The 13,764-nt window shown below is 58.3% G+C and overlaps 1 protein-coding gene across 2 annotated transcripts; it reads left to right on the forward strand.

Moving 5' to 3' along the window:
• Positions 1-641: 641 nt before the first annotated feature.
• FGFR4 (fibroblast growth factor receptor 4) lies at positions 642-11,390 on the forward strand. 2 transcript variants are annotated; one of them, NM_001192584.2, is made up of 18 exons: positions 644-754; positions 3,333-3,475; positions 4,131-4,391; positions 4,479-4,559; positions 4,670-4,836; positions 5,350-5,473; positions 5,998-6,188; positions 6,315-6,453; positions 6,999-7,192; positions 7,302-7,447; positions 7,533-7,654; positions 8,852-8,962; positions 9,051-9,241; positions 9,584-9,706; positions 9,789-9,859; positions 10,071-10,208; positions 10,459-10,564; positions 10,671-11,390. In NM_001192584.2, exons 2-18 carry the CDS (start codon positions 3,385-3,387, stop codon positions 10,815-10,817), a joined length of 2,403 nt encoding a protein of 800 aa, NP_001179513.1. In that variant the 5' UTR covers positions 644-754; positions 3,333-3,384; the 3' UTR covers positions 10,818-11,390. The 2 variants fall into 2 exon arrangements, with proteins under 2 accessions (XP_059743924.1, NP_001179513.1); XM_059887941.1 differs by lacking the exons at positions 9,584-9,706; positions 9,789-9,859; positions 10,459-10,564; positions 10,671-11,390 and having other exon boundaries at positions 642-754; positions 10,071-10,452.
• Positions 11,391-13,764: the final 2,374 nt, after the last annotated feature.

Genomic DNA, 13,764 nt, shown 5'->3' on the forward strand with positions numbered 1-13,764 from the left:
GAGAAGGAAATGGCAACCCACTCCAGTACTCTCGCCTAGAAAATTCCATGGATGGAGGAGCCTGGTGGCCTACAGTCCATGGGTCGCAAAGATTCGGACACGACTGAGCGACTTCACTTTACTTGTGGTTGGCACAGTCAGATTTGTATTTTAAACACCACTAAAAGTTGTGCAGAGAAGGATGAGGGTTAGGGCAGAGAGTATGATGATTGTACAGAAGACAGAGGAGCCAGGCTATGCCAAGTTCTGAGGAGGTGGCAGGTCTGAACTGCTGAGTCTTGTTCCCTGAGGTGTAAGAACCAAGGGACGGAGCGATGGTCAAGAACTTGGAAGCCTGGCCCAGGTGGGGCAAAAGGGGCGGACTCTGAAGGGGTGTGCCAGCTAGCATTGGGCCGACCCCTTAGGCTACGAGGCGCAGTTGAGTTCGAGGAGTCTCCAGGTACGCGAGACGCTGTACCACCCACCAGCTGTCAGGAGCTGGTCCCGGCTGGGCGGGACCCGAGATGGGCGGGGCGCTGGGCTTTTCCCCGCCAAGCCGCTGTTAAGGACAGAGTTGGTCCAGGAGGGGCGGAGCCCGAAGTAGGTGAAACCCGAGGTGGGCGGGGCGCTGGGCTACCCGTGGCCACGCCGCTGTCTCGGGTGCATTCCTGGCTCTGCGGCCGGGGGCTGCGCAACTCCCGAGCAGTCTTCTGTCTCCGCTGGGCGTGGGGGTCCGGGCTGGCGGGAGCTGAGAGCGAGGCCGCGGAGGACCCAGGTAAGTCGGGACGTTGTGCCAGTCGCGGGACCACTGAGGTTCGAGGTGAGCCGGGATCCCGTGCAGGCCCGTGCTGCGCTCCCAGCCGCCAGGGGGCGAGCGGCAGCGGGGCTCCGGGAGCTGACCCCTCCCAGCACTAGGGACCTGGGCGTCCGCTCGGCGTGGGGGTGAAGGAGAAGGTAAATCAGTAACCCGTATCGCACACAGGGCCTTTTGTCCCGCTCCGTCCAAAGAGCACCCTGGCCGCGGAGCTGGTTACTCATTGCCCACCGGGGCGGGGGCGGGCGGACTGTCCCTGCAGCTCCTTTCGAGACCCGCCGACTGGCACTGCTCCCCAGGGTGGCCCGATAGGGGCGGAGGAAGGACGCGCTGGTCCCTCGGCTGCTGGACGGTCTGCTTGCCCCAAATAGAGAGATGAGGAAGCTGAGGCTCCGAGAGGTGCAGTTACTTGCCCAGGCTCTCCCAGCGCTTGAGTGCGGGAGACTGGAGAACCCAGAACTACCTGATGTCAGAATCAGACCCTTCGACCCCAGGTGCAGGGCAGTCTGTCCCGTCAGCCGCCCGGGTGACCCGACTAAGTGAGGTCAGGGTAGCCCCGGAATGAGAATAGAATCCCTGGGCCTCCCACTCCATTCCCAACCCAGAGAGCTACATCCTTGAAGAGCAGAGCAGGGTGAGGGGATTTCACAGAGGAGGGCAATGGAAAACGAAGGTGGGCACAGACAGAGCACAGATTGTGGCACCTGAGCCAGGTAGAGAAGTGGGGTCACAGAGGTATGGGCAAGAGAGAAGACATACCCAGTTCTGAAAGCCAATGACTTCTCAGTGCTGAAGAAGCAGACTGTGTGGCCAATGAGAATGACCGGGGCAAGGAGGGAGGCCTTGGGCGCTGGATAAACAGTGTGGACTGGATGCTGCTGCACACAGGCAGCCATTATGGGCTTGTAAGCTGGTGGGTGTTGAGCAGGGGGGACATGACAGGCTCATAAATTTCTAAAACCCTGCTGGAGAATTAAGGGAGATGTTTGCAAAGGCCCAAGCTAGAGATGCCCGTCGCCTGCTCTGGGTTCAGGCAGGGAAGGTGAGATGGGCTGGAGAGGGACTGGACAAGTGATGCCCCAGCTGTGGGGGCAGCCCAAAGAAGAAACCGTTTGAAGGGGGAGATGATGGCTTTGGCCAGGACAAGCTAAGCGCCCCCCGCCTCAGAACTCAGGATAGGGGGAGCAGTGGCTGAGGAGGAGTGCAGTGAGATACCTGAGTGAGGTGGATGCAGAGACCTCAGTGACACCTGTTACTCAGCCCCACGTGATAGCCAGCAGGCCCCTGGAACTATACTAGTCACCCTCTTCCCCTGCCAGCTGAGCCTCAGGTTTGAGTGTTCCTTTTGGTGGATGGAGACATGGTTGATAGTGTTTGGAGGAGAGTACCTAGATGGGGTGGAAGTGTACATCACACCTGCTAGGAACAGCACTGGAATTGGAGGTGACTGGCTGAGGGCAGACGCAGGATGACCGTCATGGAGAGGGGAAAGGGAAGAAAACACTGCCGCATCCTGTGCGCCTGGCCCTACATATGTTCTCTTTTATCCTCAAAGCAGTCCTGTAAGGACAGCAGCCCAGAGAGGGACAGTGATTTGCACTTGGTAAGAGTCAGGATTTGAAGTTGGCTCTGTCAGACACTAGAGTCTACCTGCTTGACAAGAGCTTGTGTCACCTCTGATGGAGTTGCAGGGGCACAAAAAAACAGAAGTATCCCCAGAATGCAATTCTGGCTCAGAATTTTTCCTGGCCATGGGATATATGGCCTTGTTAGCAGTGAGCACCCTGCCACTGCAGGGCTTCTTGGGTGGCTCAGATGGTAAAGAATCCACCCGCAATGTGGGAGACCTGGGTTTGATCCCTGGGTCAGGAAGATCCCCTGGAGAAGGCAATGGCAACCCACTCCAGTATTCTTGCCTGGAGAATCCCCGTGGACTGAGGAGCCTGGCAGGCTACAGTCCATGGGGTCGCAAAGAGTCAAACACGACTGAGCGACTAAGCACACACCCACCCTGCCACTATAGGTCTCCGAAGCTGGTCATGGAAATGTAAGCAATGCTCTAAGGAGTGGGGGTCAGATCAGATAACATCCAAATGCTGAAGCTTGGCCTTGTATTATATTTCAGATTTTTTTTTTTTTTTTTTTGGCTCTTCAGTAATACATTTATTCAGCAAAAAATAAATTATGTGTGCTGAGAGGGAGAAGATGTGTCTCCATTCTCTGTTTCCCTCCAAGCAAAGAATTCCAAAACTGCCCTTTCTGTGAATTTGTGCCAAGGAAGGTCTCAGCAGGACCCAAGAAGGGCAGGAAGCCCAGCCCCCTTCCAGCAACCCCCCCACCCCACCCCCAACCTACCATGGGGAAGCCTTGAGCTCTGGTTAACGGCAGAGCTGGTTCTAGTCTTTGCTCTGACGCTGCCTGTCGGGCTTGGACAAGTCAGCCAGCCATTTCTTGTCTCAGTTTCCTCATCTGCAAAATAGGAGCAGAGAGGCAGCCAAGGTGTGGGTCTAGTAGGAGTTCTTCACCCTCTCTGTTTCAGAAAGGCAGTCATAGGAGGCCCAGCCTGGGTCCTCGAGAGCGGCAGGAAGGAGATGCGGCTGCTGTTGGTCCTCCTGGGGGTCCTGCTGGGGGCACCTGGGGCTCCAGCTTTGTCCTTTGAGGCCTCTGAGGAAACGGAGCTGGGTATGGCCTCTAAGAAGGGAGAGGGTGGCCAGGGTGGGAAGAGTGGGCCTCAGGAGGGGGCTGCTGGCTGAGCAAGGCTGGAGAGGATCCTGGCCTAGGCCCTGAGGAGGTGGCAGCAGGGCAGGACTCAGCCGTGGAGACTTGGTGTCTGGCTCCCAGCAAGCGTCCACCTATCTGTGTGTCCCCAAGAGAGGACTGGCCTTGCAGGGTGCAAGGCCCCGAGCTGGGCCGCAGAGCTGGTGGTGAGCCCCTTGGTTGTGTGCGTGTGTGTATGTGCGCGCGTGTGTTCTGTGCACTGGGTGTGTGGGACTTGGGGGGCCCCACCGGCATGTGTAGTGTATGCACTGTGAGTGTGATGTGCCCCGGAGGTGTGGTGTGTGGCCTGTGCGTGGCACGTATAGCATGTGCCTTGTGCGTGTGTTCCTTCGACGGTGGCATGTGCAGTGCAGCATGTCTGCTATGTGCCGTGTGTGTGCTCTGCACCAGAGGGGCGGCATTTGCCCTGCACATAGCGTCTGCAGCATGTGGGTTGTGTGTCCGTGAAGGGGCAGCAGGTGTTTAGCATGTGTCGAGCGTGCTCGTGTCTTGTGTGTGCAGCATGTTCTCTGTAGGCAGGGGGCTGCGGGGCTCACGGACCTCTGCCCTCGACCCGCAGAGCCCTGCCTGGCCCCCAGCCCGGAGCAGCAAGAGCAGGAGTTGACGGTGGCCCTTGGGCAGCCTGTGCGGTTATGCTGCGGGCGGGCTGAGCGCAGTGGCCACTGGTACAAGGAGGGCAGTCGCCTGACACCTGCTGGCCGGGTACGAGGCTGGAGAGGCCGCTTGGAGATTGCCAGCTTCCTACCCGAGGATGCTGGCCAGTACCTCTGCCTATCACGAGGCTCCTTGCTTCTGCACAACGTCACCTTGGTTGTGGACGGTAAGGGGGATCAGCAGAGGCTAAGGGATGCCTGGGGAGAGACTCTCTGTCCTGGGCCTTAAACGCCTCCTTCTGTCCCGGACATAGACTCCATGACCTCCAGCAATGGCGACGAGGACCCCAAGATCCACAGGGGCCCCTTGAATGGGCACGTTTACCCCCAGCAAGGTCAGTGTGAGTCCTCAAAGACCCTGCCTCCCTGCTGGCCACTGAGAACAGATCTGTGTGTGAACAGGTCTTCTAGTGGACACTGAATTCTCCCATCTCCTCCTCTTCAGCACCCTACTGGACGCACCCCCAGCGCATGGAGAAGAAACTGCATGCTGTGCCTGCCGGGAACACCGTCAAGTTCCGCTGTCCAGCTGCAGGCAACCCCATGCCCACCATCCGCTGGCTCAAGGATGGACAGGACTTCCACGGGGAGCATCGCATTGGAGGCATTCGGGTGAGTCTCTGGGTTCCCTCATCGGTGCCCTCAAGTCAAACCCACAGCTCTTTTTCTAATGAGAAAGGCAGCCGAGGGCCCCAGAAGGGGCATGAGACCCTGGACATGGACAGCTCTGGGTCAAGTTCCCACTCTGCTGCTCCTTGGCAAGTGACTTAACCTGCCGACCTTAGCAACTCCATGTGTACAGTGGGAAGGATCACTGACCAGCAGGTATCAGTGTTTTAGCAGCCCATTTTCAGGATGAGACCACAACAGGGTCAGTTCCAAGCTGTTGTCTCAGAGGAAGCTGAGACTCAGAAAGGGCAAAAACTGGTTCAAGGTGGCCCAGCTTGGAAGAAGTAGAGCTAAAACTCAAAAGACTCAAACCCACGGTTTGGATATTTGGGGAGCCTTCTCCTTTGTCCCAAAGTCCCTACCCTTGGCATTGGTCTCCCCGGGGCTCAGAGAGCTTGAGAAGACCCCTGTGGGCACGGTTCGGTGGCCTCTCATGGACGCTTGCCTGCCCCCTAGCTGCGCCACCAGCACTGGAGCCTGGTGATGGAAAGCGTGGTGCCCTCTGACCGTGGCACTTACACCTGCCTCGTGGAGAATTCTTTGGGCAGCATTCGCTATAGCTACCTGCTGGACGTGCTGGGTGAGTGGGTGGGCAGGCGGGTGAGGTGGCGTGGGGGTGGGAGCCCTGTCCCTGTCTTCAGGTGGGACCCAGTCTGACAAGCCAGATGGACTTAGTCTTAGGCAACTCACTCAAGCTACTCAAAGTGTCCAGGTGGGTCCGAGGGAAGCACAGGGAATAACGTGGGCTTGGAGAAGCAGGGCCCAGCTGAGGTGGGGAAATGGGAAAGACATCCAGGCAGAGGACACAGGTGGAGCCAAGGCCCTAGGCATGAAGAATACAATGCTTCTGTGGGGAGGTATATGCCTGGGTTGTGGGATTTAAGCAGAGAGCCAGACCTGGAGGGTTTTTGAGTGCTTGGCTGAGAAGTTCTCCTTGTCCCCAAAGGCAATGGGGAGCCACGGAAGGTTTGAATGGTATAAGGAGGGGATGAACAAGGTCTGAGCTGAGTATCAGGAAGGTTCCTCCCTTGAGCTGGGGGGTAGGCTGGAGGCAGGTAGGTGCCACCGATCAGGGCTGACAGCCTGGCCCGGCCTCACCCCCAGAGCGGTCCCCGCACCGGCCCATCCTTCAGGCAGGGCTCCCAGCCAACACCACGGCTGTGGTGGGCAGTGACGTGGAACTGCTCTGCAAGGTGTACAGCGACGCCCAGCCCCACATCCAGTGGCTGAAGCACATCGTCATCAACGGCAGCAGCTTCGGTGCCGACGGCTTCCCCTATGTGCAAGTCTTAAAGGTCTAGTCCCTGCTGGCACCTGATTCCACCATCCTCCCACGGGGGTGGGGAGTCCCCAGCTCGCTTCCTGGCCACAGCAGGACCCCAGGCCCTGCTGTGACCCCTGAGTGTATCCCCCATCCCCAGACAGCGGACATCAATAGCTCAGAGGTGGAGGTCTTGTACCTTCGGAATGTATCTGCTGAGGATGCAGGCGAGTACACCTGCCTGGCGGGCAACTCCATCGGCCTTTCCTACCAGTCGGCCTGGCTCACGGTGCTGCCAGGTGAGCTTCTGCAGTGGTCCAGCCATGGACTGTGACCTGCTGGGTAGAGAGAGTCTTCCTTGGTCTGTGAGATATGGATTTGGGATGTGGCGTGTGGATTTGGGATTCTGCATGCATGTCCTGCTATGCATGTCCACATACGACTGTCTGTGCAACCCTCTGGGACATGGGTATGCAGTGCTGTGCTGTGCTTAGTCTCTCAGTCATGTCCGACTCTTTGTGACCCCATGGACTGTAGCCCATCGGCTCCTCTGTCCATGGGGATTCTCCAGGCTAGAATACTGGAGTGGGTTGCCACGCCCTCCTCCAGGTGACCTTCCCAACCCAGGGATCGAAGCCAGGTCTCCCACATTGCAAGTGGATTCTATATTGTCTAAGCCATCAGGGAAGTCCGTGGGTATGCAGGACGGGGTATCAATGCAGTTTTACTGCTGTGTGTCTCTCTGTGTGAGGAGCTACAAGGGCCTCAGTGAGAAGGGGTGGGGCCAGCCATCTGACCGCTGACTGACCAATCAGTTTCTGTCCATGTGTCCATCTGCGGGCAGAGGAGGATCTCACGTGGACAGCGACCGCACCCGAAGGCAGGTACACGGACATCATCCTGTACTCGTCAGGCTCTCTGGCTTTGATCGTGTTCCTGCTGCTGGTCGGGCTATATCGCAGGCAGACGCTCCTCACCCGACACCACCGACAGCCCGCCACCGTGCAGAAGTTGTCTCGCTTTCCTCTGGCCCGACAGGTATCCAGCGTGCTGTCCCCCACCTCCGTGTTCTCATAGCAAAGGCTCAGGGCCTACGTTCCCACCCCAGCTCAGCTTCAGCAGACCGACCAAGTCTCTCCCTTTGCAGTTCTCGCTGGAGTCAGGCTCCTCAGCCAAGTCAAGCTTGTCCCTGGTGCGGGGTGTCCGTCTCTCCTCCAGCGGCCCCCCCTTGCTCGCTGGCCTCGTGAGTCTCGACCTGCCTCTTGACCCACTGTGGGAGTTCCCCCGGGACAGGTATGCCATGCCGAGTGAGCGTGGGGATCAGACCCTGTGCGGGAGTGATGCCTGGTGGCTGAGGCCTCGTCTCTCTCATCTCCAGGCTGGTGCTGGGAAAGCCCCTGGGCGAGGGCTGCTTTGGGCAGGTGGTGTGCGCAGAGGCCTTCGGCATGGACCCCACCCGGCCAGACCAAGCCAGCACCGTGGCTGTCAAGATGCTTAAGGGTGAGTGTGGCAGCTTGTGGGAGACCCTATGACCTTGGCAGTAACAGACAGGGCTCAGGGTGCTAGTGGGTGAGGACCAGGAAAGGTTGTTACTGCCCCCACTCCTTGGGCCCAGTGCCCAAATGTGCCACCAACCCTGGCAGGTCATTTATGAGCTTCGATTTCCTCACAGGTCACATGGGATAAATAATAGTCCCCACCTCCCAGCCTGAGGTTGGTGGAAAATGACACCTAAAATCTTCACTGCGGGGATGATGGTGACCACAGAGTTTAGGGTGATGGGTCTGCTACCCTGTGTCAGCTTTGACCTCAAATAACCTTGTTAGCCTTGAAGGCCTCCACCTCAACCCCATGATTCCCCCCCAGATTGCACCCTTGGTCTCCCCCAGGCCCTTCCCAGATCTCCCCCTGTGTCCACCACTCTCTCAAAGAACAGCCCAAGCAGCAGCCCCAGGAGGCTCAGGACACCCGGGCGGGACCCACCATCGAGGCCTCTCACTGCTATTCCCCAGCCCCCTCTACAAAAGTGGCCCAAACTGCTGTTCCACTCCCGCCAGCCCCTCCTTTCTGCACAGCTGGGGCCACCTGGCACTTTCTGGGAGGCAGGGATTGAGAAATGTGCATTGTGAGGTCTGGCGGGGAGGGTATGTCATTGGCCCAGGGCCACAGGTCAGCCCCAGGGGCTCAGCCCCTGGTCCTTAGCTTTCTCAAGAGAAACTAGAGCAGCTTCTTCCTGGCCTCCCCTGGCTGCACCCTACCAGCAGCTCCCTGAACTCCCAGGCCAGATGGACGCCAGGCCCTGGTTGGACAGACCTCAGGGCGCCAGCCTACTTCCCGCCTCCAGGAGCTGTCACCCCATTCGGGGACTAATGCCAAGTCCTCCAGACGGAGCTTCCTTCCTGTTCAGAGCTCTTTCCCCTCCCTCCTTTTTCCTGGTTGCACTCACTGGTGGGCCTAACACTTTTAGATCCTGATCTTGTCGCATCCTTGCAACTGCTATGAGAGTAGGGCATAATCCATCGTCCCATTTCATACAAGAGGATCCTGAGGTTCAGAGAAGTTAAGAGACTGTTTCAAGGCCACACAGCCTAGCAGAGATTCAGGCCCAGACCTTCCTGGCATGGAATTTAGGGCTCCATGTCCTGTCCCCAACCCAAAGCCTCCCTTATGTAATCACCCTGGCTGTCATCCTCGCAGACAACGCCTCCGACAAGGACTTGGCAGACCTGGTCTCTGAGATGGAGGTGATGAAGCTGATTGGCCGACACAAGAACATTATCAACCTGCTGGGTGTCTGCACCCAGGAAGGTGGGAGCGGGGCGGGGTGAGGGACAGGGACAGTGGGGGCATGGAGCCACAGCCTTGTCAGCTTCCCTGTCGCCCCTCTCCTCTGCAGGGCCCTTGTACGTGATCGTGGAGTGTGCTGCCAAGGGCAACCTGCGGGAGTTCCTGCGGGCCCGCCGCCCCCCAGGCCCTGACCTCAGCCCTGACGGGCCTCGGAGCAGCGAGGGGCCGCTCTCCTTCCCTGCCCTGGTCTCCTGCGCCTACCAGGTGGCCCGGGGCATGCAGTACCTGGAGTCCCGGAAGGTAATGACCCATCCCCGCACTTCCATGCCTTGTGTTAAATGCCACCAACTTCTCCCTCTCTCCTCTTTTTCCTTACTCTAAGCGTCCTTGAGTCCTTCTGTACTGCCTCATCTATATGCAGTTAACACTGCATGTTCCCATTCCTTCCTATCCCACAGGCAGGAGCGGTGGTGCAAGAGACAAGGTGTGGGCCCTGAAGTTAGTTGGCTTACGTTTCCCCTCTCTCAACTTCCCCATCTGTAAAATGGGTGGATGATTCCCACTGATCGGGTTGCTGTGAGGTCCCCTGTGCCCATTTCCCAGTCATGTGTCCTCAATCTAAGACCCCTGCCCCGCCCCCAGTGCATCCACCGGGACCTGGCTGCCCGCAATGTACTGGTGACCGAGGACAATGTGATGAAGATTGCAGACTTCGGGCTGGCCCGTGGCATCCACCACATTGACTACTACAAGAAAACTAGCAACGTAAGGGAGGCGGGGTGCAGCTGATTGGGGCCAGGCACTGGGACCCGTGGCCCTTGGCAGCAGTGTGCCCTCTTCCCTCCAGGGCCGCCTGCCTGTCAAGTGGATGGCACCAGAGGCCTTGTTTGACAGAGTCTACACACACCAGAGTGATGTGTGAGTCCTGGAAGCTGGGCTCTGGGATATATCCACAGGCAACCTTTGTCCTTCTAAAGCCCTTGCCCTGGGTCTGAGTGGGACCAGACCTCTAAAAGAAGCCCGTATTCCTACCCACATGGTGGATCATAGTTGTGGGGTCCCCTATCCTAGCCGCAGGGTTAGTGGGTGAAGCTGTACCCTGCTGAGCCTGGGTTCTGCCTCCATCCAGGTGGTCGTTTGGAATCCTGCTGTGGGAGATCTTCACCCTCGGGGGCTCCCCATACCCTGGCATCCCCGTGGAGGAGCTGTTCTCGCTGCTACGAGAGGGGCATCGGATGGACCGGCCCCCACACTGCCCCCCAGAGCTGTGAGGCCTCACCCCACTCTCCCTCACTTTCTAGTCCTCATTCTCTGTCCTAACCTTGACCTCACGGTCCAGTCATACAGAGTGGTCAGCTCTCACTCATGGTCACCCCCTCTTCAGCCTGGCAGGGAAGGCCTGGCAGGGTACTCGTTTGCTGAATGGCCTCACCTTGTGTCAAACCCTCCTACCCCCTCACCACACCCCCTCACCCAGGCCCTAGGCTCCTTCTGACCCTCCCCCGCCCCTCCCCCAGATACGGGCTGATGCGCGAGTGCTGGCACGCAGCACCCTCTCAGAGGCCCACTTTCAAGCAACTGGTAGAGGCACTGGACAAGGTCCTGCTGGCCGTCTCTGAGGAGGTACTGTGCCCCTATGGTCCCAAGACCGCCCCCCGCCCCCATGCCCACTGCCCTCTGGGCCTCATCCCACCTGACCACCAGGGCTGACCAACACTGTTCCCCACAGTACCTCGACCTCCGCCTAACCTTTGGACCCTACTCCCCTGCCGGCGGGGACGCCAGCAGCACCTGCTCCTCTAGCGACTCTGTCTTCAGCCACGACCCCCTACCACTGAGGCCCAGCTCCTTCTCCTTCCCTGGGGTGCAGACGTGAGCAGAGGCACAGGCTGTATGGGCAGGGTCAGCTGCCAGCCTTGGGCCTCCTGGCTCAACTGAAACCAGGTGGCACTCGTCCTTGGCAGCCCCAGGCCCTGACCTAAGGGTACTATCCCAGATCTCTGGTTCTGTTTGGGGGAGGTCTGTCCTTGGTCCTGGGGTCCCTAGTCTCGAGACTTCCTTCTCTGGCCTCTGGGTCTCAAGCCAGAGTTCAATCCCAGCCTCAAGGCCCTGTTCTTTGGAGTCGTGGCCCCAGTGTTCTAATGGCTTGTTAAGGTTCTGCTTGGACTTCTGGGCCTTGGTAGAAGTCCTTGTTCCAGGGCTTTGGTTGGACCTGGCTGCAGGGCTGTCTTAAACCTCCCCGCTTCCCCATACCAAGAGAGGTCTTAGACCTCTGAACCCCACTTCCCCAGGCCTCCCCTGCCTCCCTCTGCTGCTTGTCCCAGCATCTTGATGGAAGGAGCGCTTGTGCCCACCCCATCCCCACACCGCCCCGTGCTGGCTGAGAGGCTGGGAGCCTACCAAAACACAGAAGCAAATGACCTTTTATAAATTATTTTTTTGAAATGAACTTCCGTGTGCCTGCCTGGTGTCTTCCCCACAGCGGATGGAGGGGGAATAGGGTGGAGAGATCCCTGAGCTGGGAGTTTTGCTGGGGATGACACAGATGGAGGGCTCCACGCCAGGCCCTGGGTGAATATCCACCTCCAGCTGCCTTGGGGTGGACCCAGGAGACTTTGTGCCCCTCTGTCTTGGTTTGTCTGTCTCAGCAGCCTCGTCGGATATACGATAGTGTGAAAGCGTGCTAACTGGCAGGTGAGTCCACATGGCACCATCCACTTGGCGGAACTCCTGTACCCTCTGCACATGTGTTATGTGCATACGTGCCCAGGACTGTCCCCAAGGGAGTTGGCAGCACCCCGCCCCCATCTGCTCAGCATTAACCAAGCTGACCGTTAACACAGCGTGAAAGCCTGAAACTCAGCTTCGAGGCTGCTGCCCGCTCCCACGCTCTGCCGCTCAGGGTGGGGGCTCTGCCCACCCCGCCCCACCCTGGCCAGTCTCCCAGGCAGCAGCTGGTTGCCGCCTGGCTGGGCTGCAGCTGTCTCTGCCTGCCTGGTCCTCCCCTGGGGAGGCCGTCATGGCCCTGTTCTCAAACACCCTCTGGGGGAGGGTGGAGAGATCAGCTTCTCAGGGCTCTAAGCCTGGAACTTCTCCGGCTCCATCCCAGCAGTCACTGCTGCTCTTCAGCCCCCCAATCCACAGAAGAGGTTCCTGACCCAGTGCCTGGCACTCTCTGTGGCCCTGCTCGGCCCTGCTGAATCAGGAGCTCCCATCCAGGACAGACCCTTGGTGGAAGCTCCTGGGTTGCCCCCAGAACCTCTAGGGGATGGTGGCTGAAAGTACAAACAGGGTCAGAAGGGGCTAGGAATACGGATTTGGGACTAGGGCCATCCTGGAAGACGGAGCAGCAGCCACACTTCTCTTCCTAGTCCAGGTTTCCTCTTTGTCTCCTCTTCCTATTCCTCTTTGCCTCACTATGTCCCATCTTCCTGCACAAAACTGTACCTCCTCCAGGAGCCCCCATCTTGGAGAAAGCACCAGAGAAAAACCCAGGGAGTCTTCCCTGACCACTTCTTTTCCCTCAGGAGCCCTGTTCCCCAACGGAATGAGAGAAAACTGGACTTGGAGCTAGGAAGTTCAGAGTTGCCACTTCCATAGTCCCATGGCCACTGTTCTCACTTATTGATCATCACTCTTCACCCACACGAGTGGTGTAATCCTGCTTGCTTACCTCCAGGGGTTAGGGTTTAGGATGAAATGAGTCTCAGATGAGCACATGCTTGGGGAAGGACGCCCTGCAGAGTTCACATGGGTTATGCTGAGTGTTTCCCTAAGAATTGGTGAAATTCGCCTTTGCCGCATCCCTGAGTCTCAGGGCTGCCTCAAAGGGTCTCCTTCCTGCCCAAGGTCTCCTCCATCCCCTCCCCTCCTATTCCCTTGCAGGTGGCTCCACAGACAGCTTCCAAAAGCAGCTCTTGGCTTACGTTTCTCCTCCACTCAAGAACCCCCTCTGGCTCCCAGGAGTCCTCCAAACTTTCTGACTGAGCCCCTATCTCCCACTGAGGTCATTGACTAGTGACTGCCTTCATTAACCTAGTCAAACACAGGACAGGCAGATCCCTCAAAGCCCACCCAGGGAAGAAAAGGGCTGGGAGGCTAGAGCAGTGCGTAAGGACAAGGGAGTGGCAAATGAGAACCCCCATTTTCCACTTTCCCACCGTGAGCCCACTGCTGTGCTAGGCTCAGCACAGTGGAGGGAGAGGCCCACCACTGTCCCTCATCGCAGCCTTGCCAGATATTGAGACCCTAAGGACTGCAACCTGCCAGGCTCCTCTGTCCACAGGATTCTCCAGGCAAGAAAACTGGAGTGAGTGGCAATGTCCTCCTCCAGGGGATCTTCCCAACCCAGGGATCGAAGCCAAGTCCCTTATGTCTCCTGCATTGGCAGACGGGTTTTTTACCACTAGCACCACCTGGGAAGCCCAGATAAAGATTGGTTTTCCCAATTTAATGGTAGAGAAACTGAGGATATGACGGGCCCCAGGGTCATAAGGATTAGGGTCTAAGGAAGGAGCCCAGTTGATCCCCCACACCAGGTTCCCAGCAGGTCCTATGTACATGGGAGACTCATCAGAGTGATGGAGGCAGCTGCTGCCTGGTAGGTCCTGGGGTCCCAGAGGGGTTCAGCTGCCCCTCCCTGTGCCCCCTCCCTGCTAGCCTCTCTGGCAGGCACGTGCTTACTGGGCCTTTCCACATTCCTCACGTCCCATGTCAGAATGAGACAGATGCTACTAATTCCCCCATGCGAGCTTTGCTGCTCCATCCCCCCTCCCCCAAACTCGCTCTGGGCAGCGTGGCAGCATCTGGAGCTGACACCCTTG

Source organism: Bos taurus, chromosome 7, assembly GCF_002263795.3.
Source record: "Bos taurus isolate L1 Dominette 01449 registration number 42190680 breed Hereford chromosome 7, ARS-UCD2.0, whole genome shotgun sequence".
Classification (NCBI taxonomy): domain Eukaryota; kingdom Metazoa; phylum Chordata; class Mammalia; order Artiodactyla; family Bovidae; genus Bos; species Bos taurus.

Coding starts and splice junctions, on each gene's coding strand:
- FGFR4 (NM_001192584.2), top strand. CDS start 3,385: ATGCGGCTGCTGTTGGTCCTCCTGGGGGTCCTGCTGGGGGCACCTGGG. Junction 3,476..4,130: donor CTCTGAGGAAACGGAGCTGG/GTATGGCCTCTA, acceptor CTCGACCCGCAG/AGCCCTGCCTGGCCCCCAGC. Junction 4,837..5,349: donor ATCGCATTGGAGGCATTCGG/GTGAGTCTCTGG, acceptor CCTGCCCCCTAG/CTGCGCCACCAGCACTGGAG.